We start from the raw sequence: 9,083 nt of genomic DNA on the forward strand, positions 1-9,083 counted from the left end.
AGCTTGTTCTTCTTCTTCATTCTTAGGTTTTGAAAACCCAAACTTGACATAATCCCAAACATCATGTGCCTGCAATGTGGTCACCATCTTAATGGTCCACACATCATAATATTTCCCTATAAATGGTGGGAACTGGGGTTGGAAATTTGGGAAATCCATCTTTCTCCAAAAATACCTTTTTTGAAAAAAAAAAAACCTTAAATTTCTTCTTTGTAAAACTCTTTTTTTTTAAAATACCCCTTTCAATAAAACCCTAAAAAAATAATTCTTCAAACAAATTTTCTTTTATATAAAAAAATTTCTTTATATATAAAAAGAAAAAACTTTCTAATAAACCTCTTTTCGTAATATCTCTCTTTTAAAAAAAAAATCCTTTTTGTTTTGCCACACCTCTATACTTTAAATGACAACCTTATGGATCACTGTGAACCTCATAAAGTTTTAAATAGAAAACAATAATCTAAACATTCACGTGATATTCGTAATTTTTTTTGAATAACATAAACCTTCCTACTGTTGGAATATCTAATTCCTACTTGTCTCAGTTGTGATTCTTACTGAGCAAAGGAGCATGTTCCTAGTAGTTAGGATCTATTTCCTACATTGGTGTGTGGTTGAGATATTCCCTCAACCAATAGAAAACAATAATGTAAGCATTGACGTGATATTCGTAATTTTTTTTGAATAACATAAACCTTCCTACTGTTGGAATATCTAATTCCTACTTGTCTAAGTTGTGATTCTTATTGAGTAAAGGAGCCTGTTCCTAGTAGTTAGGATCTATTTCCTACATTGGTGTGTGGTTGAGATATTCCCTCAACCAATAGATTGTGTGTCCAAGATAGTGTACCTATCTTGAGACAACACTTCTTGTATATATGTAATTACATTTGATTAATAAAGCAATCTGGATTCTCATATTTTATCATGGTATCAGAGCCCTGAGGGCCTGGCCCCTCATGGGCTTGGCCTCTCCTAGGCCGAGGAAATAAAGAGTATATGTATTTGTTTATATTTGTCCATCGACTATGGTGCTACGATATTTAACATTGTCCTGTGTAAATAGAGGCCACGCTGCGGGTTTATGAAACAGAGGAATTGACGGTGTTGCATAAAGAATCAAGGCAGTGCAAGTTTGGAGATATGTTTGAGATCTATTGGCATTGTTAAAGAGCCAACACCTGTTGGAGAAAAATTCTGCCGCAGAAAAGTAGCACTAGCTACCCTAATGAGACCACAGAGAAAAAGTCCACTGCAGAAAAGAGCATCGGAAATCCTACTAAGACCTCGCCTGCCTTAAATGACGACGTGAAGCCACCACCGAAGCTGATATCTCTATGCGAGGAAATGGACGGTGAGGGCCTCATCAATTTATTGGCCAATTCCCACACTGGCATCAGCAGACACGAAGTCCCCGCGGCGCTGAGATATGCGGCGGACCCGGCCAAGCTGGTTCTACAAGCCCTGGGGTGTGTTTATGTGGACGGTAATGTCCAGAAATCATATACGTACCTTTTGGGGCAGAGAAATGCCTGTAATTTGCTCTTGGACTCCCTTCGTTCTGTTTTGACCGCAGACAAGGTGTCGTCAGAGGCGAAAAATGACGCTCAGAAAATTGTTGCTGCATGGAAATCTAAACTCAATCTTGATGCTGGATCCGAGATCACTATTGTCGAGGCACGTGCGTTCCTGAAACTCTTGGTTTCTTACGGAATTTCGAAGGAATTTAAGGATGATGACTTTTGTGAGCTAGTCTTGCGCATTTTCCGTCACACGGAGGTTTTCGAGCTCTGTCATGCCCTTTATATCAGTCACAAGATACCAGATGTAGTGGAAAAATTGAGTAGAAGTGGAAAGCAAATTGAGGCTATTCAGTTTATCTATGAATTTGACCTTGTAGAAAAAATTCCACCCGTGCCTTTGTTGAAGGCATAGCTCAGAATTTGAGGGATTCTTTGGTAGAAGCAAAATCAGACATTGTAGTGAAGATTGGCTTGAGTAAAGGCTCCAAATCCTTTGCTGAGGCACGTGCAGCAGGATTTTCAGAAGAAAATGGAACTCTTGGTGAAATTATAGAGACTGTATCTAGCAGTGACCATGTAGTACTCCTCATATCTGATGCTGCACAGGCAGACAATTACACAAAAAATATTTTCTGCCATGAAACCAAACAACATTCTCGGTCTTTATCATGGATTTTTTACTAGGACATTTGCGGTCCTGTGGGGATGACTTCCCGAAGAACATGAGTGTGATAGCCGTGTGTCCGAAGGGCATGGGGCCATCTGTGAGGCGCCTGTATGTGCAGGGCAAGCATATTAACATTTGCAACCATTCTGGAGGATGAGTACATGAGGGAAAAAGCTAACCAACCATATATTGGGTATTTAATGCTTTCAGAGCAGCATGCGACTTAACGCGATAATACGGGAGCGGACAAATTCGGCATTAAATAATATTTGCCCGCTCCCGTGTTATCGGGCTAAATGGCGTGCTGCTCTGAGAACATTAAATACCCAATATATGGCTGGTTAGCTCTAGCTGTACAGGAGTGATATTTTTGGGGAACGTGGGATCTTATTGGGAACTGTGTCAAATTCTTGCCTGAGAGCGTGGTAAACATGCTCAAGCTGCTCTCTCTTCCAGTAAGTTTGAATCAGGTCTCCATCTATGGGAAGAAGACCATCTTGGAATTTCCTTGAAAGAGGTGATTTTGTGCATAGCTTAATAGGTATGGCCAGCCTATTGGAGCTATGACAATATGTTAATATGAGAGTAAAAATTTTATTTTATTTTATTTTGTCATTGGAATCATGAATTAAATCATTGCACCTTATTGAGGCTAGCTAGCTCAATTTAGGTAAGGTTATTTTGTTAGAATTCGCTGACTCTAACAAATGACAGGTTAAGCATGGAGTTCCAATATTTAATTGACAAAGACAAAGATGCCCAAGATGTGATCAAAAGATGAGGTGCAGGAGAAGGAAGCGATTAAAGGATGATGGACAGCCAAATTTGCTTGAGTAGTTTGTTTGAGTTTGTAGAATAGACTCATGATTGTGATAAAGTGTGAGTCACACATTGTAATCATAGCAAATATACATTTCATAATTTGTTTTTTGGTGAGTTGTGGTCCCTAAAATGCTTTATGTACATAGTATCTTCTTAATCTTGGAGTATATTAAAAGGGCATATGACTGTAAGACCTAGATAGGCATGCATACCCCTTTGTTCCCTAGTGACATCAAGGTGTGGAATCAACCACTAGGCAGGTACGAGGGTGGTAAGTCTACTCGTATCTAAGCTTGATATGTAATCGGAGAATTGAGTCTTCGATTAATGGGGAATTGAGAGATGGAACAAATCTCATAGCGTAATGGACCAAGTCAAAGAAAGTTCATTAAGAGGTTGGATGAACCATGTATCTGAAGGACTTCCAAGTAGACTGGCGGTTGCAGCGGTTGGAACCCATGTATTCCGGTAGATGGTTGTTACTTTATATGGACACCTATAGTTGCATGAACAAGGTACAAGGTGTGATTACTAGATTGGACCAAATGTAGACTTGGCAAACTGATATCGAGACAAGTACTCATTAAGGGGGAGTGTTGGAATATCTAATTCCTACTTGTCTCAATTTTGATTCTTACTAAGTAAAGGAATCTGTTCCTAGTAGTTAGGATCTATTTCCTACATTGGTGTGTGGTTGAGATATTCCCTCAACCAACAGATTGTGTGTCTAAGATAGCGTACCTATCTTGAGACAACACTTCTTGTATATATGTAATTACATTTGATTAATAAAGAAATCTGGATTGTCATATTTTATCACCTACTCCCTTATCAGTCCCACGTGACTTTTAAAAACTTTGACCTTGCAATTTTTGGTTGATTAACGCGTATCACGTGATGACCGCATGTGACTAGCCCCTTGCACGATCGGGAACATGGTGTTAATGGTTAATGCTCCAAAACTTCACGGAACCACAAGAAAAAAAAATTAGATTTTTCCTTTCAGATGGACTAATGCAAATTTGTTTTTCTTCGCTCTGTGTAACCTTGCTCTGATACCAATTTGTTGGAAAAGCAAAGGAGACAAAATACAACTCACACATAAAACATGAGTTGCTGCTCTTCTATTGATCACACAAATCATGATGATAACAATGAACCCGATGAAGGGTATTTAAACCTTTTCGACTAGCTAGCTGCCTAAAATATCTTGACATGCAACCACATGCTCTCACACACTCAAAGTCATTTATCACTTAACTCAACTTGACCCAAACACTCAATCATGAAATCATACAGTTAACTGACTCTCTATTTTTAGCTAACTCCTCATGCAAGAGTAATTATCTTATTTTAACATTCGGCTCAGGGATCTTTTCCTTTCCCTCAATTTTTTCCTGTTTGCAACATCTCTCATCACATATATCTATTTGTCTATTCTTTATGACATATTCTATTACTTTTGGTATGACTATATGGTTATATTTCACAACTTGGGTTCATTCTAGTTATGGTAGAAGCCATGTATCTCATTATGGCTATTTTTCACTTTTGATAGCCATCTTTGATTATGAAAGGATATTTGGACTTTTTCTTATACATAAATAGAAACATTTTAAATATGATAACCCAAATGTACTTTTTTTTTATCTCAAAAATATGCATTAGTACATTATACAAAACCAACGTTTTTTATATGAAAAAAAAAAATCTTAATAAAAATTATATTGATGTTGAAATTCAATATTACAAGTTTTATAATCACCACCAGAGGCGAAAACCACCTCAGATGAAGGTGGGGATGTGTACTTGGCTTATTCAAGTACACATGTAGATCATGAGGCATGGCTGATTGACTCAGGTGCATCATTTCACTTCACTCCCCATAGAGAGTGGTTCTGCGAGTATGAGAAATACGATGGTGGTGATGTCTTCTTAGGAGATGATAGGAAGGCTAGAATCATTGGTCGCGGAAAAGTAAAGTTGAAGTTGCAAGGTGGAAGGGTTAGAACACTTCCGGGTGTTCTTCATATTCCTGCATTGGCCAGAAATTTGATTTCTGTAAACAAGTTGGATGATGCAGGTGTAAAAATAGTGTTCGAGAAGGATACCTGCAAGATGGTTTGAGGAGCACTGGTATTGATGCGAGGAGTTCGGACTGGAACTCTGTACAAGCTGCAAGGTAGCACTATTGTTGATGGGTGCAACAGTTCTGTGGTTCCTGAAAGTGGAGCTGAAAATCTAGTGGTCTCTGGAGAGAAGACCATGTTGTGGCATCAAAGGCTTGGACATATTGGAGAGAAGGGCCTTTGAATACTTCATGGTAAAGGTATGGTAGAAGGTATGAGTAATAGCTCTCTGGATTTTGATTTCTGTGAAAATTGTGTATATGGGAAGCAGAATTGGGTGAGTTTCCCCTCTGGTGCTAAGAGGGCGAAACAAATATTAGAGCTTGTGCACAGTGATGTGTTTGGACCTGTGAAAGTTCCATCACTGGGTAAGCCTGTGTACTATGTATCATTTATAGATGACTTCTCAAGGAATACATGGATATATTTCCTTAAGAAGAAATCTGAAGTCTTTGACAGGTTTAAAGAATTTAAGGCTCTGGTGGAAAATCAGACAGAGAAGAAGATAAAGGTGTTGAGGAAAGATAATGGTGGAAAGTTTTGCAGCAAGGAATTTGAAGAATTTTGTAAGAAGTGTGGTATAGCACGACAGAAGACTACTCCATATACACCTCAGCAAAATGGAGTCGTAGAAAGAATGAACAAGACGTTGATGGAAATGGCAAGAATCATGCTCAGTGGTGCCGGGTTAGGATAGGAATTCTGGGCAGAGGTGGTGGATACTGCATGTTACTTGTTCAACAGGTCACCTTCATCAGCATTGGAGGAGAAGACTCCACAAGAAGTATGGACTGGTAAGAAACCCTCTCTTTCACATCTGAGGGTATTTGGATGTGATGCATATGTACATGTTCCAAAGGAGAAAAGAACCAAGTTGAATAGTAAATCTGAAAATTGCATCTTTATTGGGTATAAGGATGGTTTAAAGGGTTATAAGCTTTGGAACCCAGTCACACGGAAGGTTGTGTACAGCCGAGATGTGGTGTTCAGAGAGGTAAAATACGTTATTAAACATGAAGTTCAATCAAAGGAACATGAGAAGATAGAGTTTGAGCTAAAGGAGGAAGAATCAGACTCTACAGCAGAGGAGGAATCAGAAGATGAAGAGCCACAAACTCCGGCTGTGAGAAGATCAGTTCGAGAAAGAAGGCAGCCAGAAAGGTATAGTCCTTCTGCTTTCTGTTCAAATTTTGCTTTGTCTGTTACTGATGATGATCCCAGAACTGTGAAGGAAGCAGTAGATTCAGAGGATGGAAAACTATGGAAAGAGGCCATGGTTGATGGAAAGGCATCTTTGCACAAAAATGAGGCTTGGGATCTGGTGGAGTTGCCAGCTGGAAGGAAACCCATTGGCAGCAAATGGGTGTTCAAAAAGAAGACAAATGCAGAAGGGAAGGTGGAGAAATACAAAGCTTGGTTGGTAGTGTAGAAATTTTGAATAATATGACACATATTCACAGAGATTATCCTGATTATACACTTATAAGCGGAACAGGCATAATACATAACCTCCTCTTCGTTGATAATCAATTTACAGAAGTAGAAACATTCACAGGCACACATAGAAGCATCAATCACACATATCAACACAGTATTTTCCCGGGGAAATTATCTCGCTAAAAACCCCAACTATCTGTATATTATAGTGATTGAATCATGTAACATTACAAAGTACAATACTCCTCACAAGTACTCAGTACTATCTCCACATGTTACACACAATACAGCTCAAGAATTGATGAGAATGGTTTACCAAACTCATATTTCACCTGCAAATAATCACTCACACTGTGTTGGACGTGAGCACAGGCTACAATTTTTGGTATTGGCCAATTCATTGGCATACTCAATCCCTCTGATTGTGCAAATCATCATGCACAGCTATAGTCACAACTGATAGCAATCTGATCCTCTAACACCTGTCCCTGCTGAACTGAACATGCACTGACATGCAACTAAGTTAACTCATGTATTCTATAGTTGCATTATGAGTTAATAACTTGTGAATTAATCAATAACTAATTCACCCAACTCATATCTAGTCTATTAATCAGTTAGACTAAATACAACTAGTTTAACAAAGTTAAACTGAACACAACTCCATCAACTGCACCTCCAGTCCACTAAACTCAACTCACTTGAGTTCTAACTGAAGTCCTGCATGCAAATATTAGTCATCCCATAGGTAACCACGTATTTCCTTTTGGGATCTGCATGTACCACATCCGTAGCTCATCCTGAAGTGCTCCAAGAGAATAAGATGAAGTTTATAGTCTAAATATTATTATGAGACAATAATATTTGACTTTTCTATTTTTGACAGCCAGTCTAAAAATAGACTTTGATCACTCATACTGTGATCACTCATACTATGATCACCCATACTATGATCACCCATACTGTGATCACTCCTGCTGTGATCATCCCTGTTGTGGTCACTCCTGCTGTGATCATCCCTGCTGTGGTCACTCCTGCTGTGATCATCCCTGCTGGGATCCAAAAATAGAACTTGCGCCATAATTTGCCTGCGGGCCTACTTAGTGAAGGCGACTCCTTTCCACTAAGCTCCATCATCTTGTTGCAATCTCAACAAGCATTTCTTGTTGCACACTTTTCAACACTCCCTCTCAACAAGAAAGGCTTCCTCTCAAACCCGATCCTGTAACTCTGGAATGTTCTCCATGCAACACATCTGGCCGGTCCACTTGCTCTATCATCAAAGTCTCTGACTGCTATTGCCTCTGTCAACTGAAAACTCTCCATCTCTGTGCTCTTCAGTATCTGACTGCTCTAGCCTCTGTCACTTTGATCTCTGACTGCATCTATGCTGCTGCTAGTTCTATCTCCCAGCATTGCATCCGCACTGCACCTCCCAACTGACCTCCGTGTTAGGCTAGAAACACCCTCTGATGCTGAAGCTCTACCTGCTGCTGACAAGTGCTCCCTCTCTGACATCTGCGCTATTGCAACATCTCCATGCATCTCGCACCATTGCACACCTCTCTATGCCACCTAGCACTGTGCAAAACACTTGTGTCTCTCGCATTACTGCAGCCTGCTAGCTATGTGCTGTCCTGGGATTCCCTGCACTGTCGCTCTCTCTGCTGCTCCATCCGCATCTGTCTCTACCCAATCAGTCAGTTCCTGCTACTACAAATTGGGGCTCCCGTAGCAAGGTCTCATCTAAGAGGTTGGGTACCTCAAGGATCTTGCCCCTCCTCTTTGGGACGATCAATCCACATCACCCCACCTCCTACCTGGAGGTATGGCTGCATGCGATCCCTCAGCCCACCTGGCTCGAAGTTTCCCCCTATTGGAGCTCTCTGCATGAGTATATGTCTCTACTCGATCTCCTCTCAGCTTCCCCTGTTGTGGCTCCTCCACAACCTCCTGAAGTTGCTGCACCAATCGTGGCTCCTCCACAATCGTCTGAGACTTCTTCTGGCTCTGCATGTTGAGAGGTAATATACGCTCCCTCTCAACCACCAAGTCTCCATCAGTTGCCTCGCTGCTCAAGGCTTCGCATGCATCTTGAACCTTAAGAGCATATAGGTTCCTGACCCGTGAACCAATCTCATGACAACGAAAGCATCTCACCTTCAACTTGTCAACCTTCTTCCCATCATTGGAAGAACTGGATTCGGAAATAGAAACCTTCCCCTTACCCTTCTTTGCCTTACTCGCTAAGGCACAGTTCTCCTCATCCTGCCTGGATGAAGAACTGTCTCTGGTGCTCCGTCTAATCTCCTCTTGCACAAGATCCGACCAAAGTCTCTCCCATCCTGGCAGTTTCTCCCTTCCATTCACCGAGTCCTGGTAGCTATGCCAACTCTTAGGAAGGTCAAGGAGTCTTAGACTCACCCTCCCCATCTAACAGTCACCCCCACACTTCCCAGCTCATCCCGGCATTGGGTGAACTTCGTGAGATACTGGGGCATACTG

At 40.7% G+C, this 9,083-nt stretch overlaps 1 protein-coding gene across 1 annotated transcript; it reads left to right on the forward strand.

The window, feature by feature from the left end:
• Window positions 1-1,347: 1,347 nt before the first annotated feature.
• LOC149198242 (FRIGIDA-like protein 3) lies at window positions 1,348-1,935 on the forward strand. The gene has a single exon (XM_089408966.1). It carries the CDS (start codon window positions 1,348-1,350, stop codon window positions 1,933-1,935), a length of 588 nt encoding a protein of 195 aa, XP_089265092.1.
• The last annotated feature ends 7,148 nt before the right edge of the window (window positions 1,936-9,083 follow it).

Source organism: Pinus tabuliformis, chromosome 2_2 (assembly GCF_031772625.1).
Source record: "Pinus tabuliformis cultivar Carrire ecotype Pingquan chromosome 2_2, CPIR1, whole genome shotgun sequence".
Classification (NCBI taxonomy): domain Eukaryota; kingdom Viridiplantae; phylum Streptophyta; class Pinopsida; order Pinales; family Pinaceae; genus Pinus; species Pinus tabuliformis.

What these genes read in the sequence shown, in the direction of transcription:
- LOC149198242 (XM_089408966.1), top strand. Translation starts at nt 1,348, where the DNA reads ATGGACGGTGAGGGCCTCATCAATTTATTGGCCAATTCCCACACTGGC.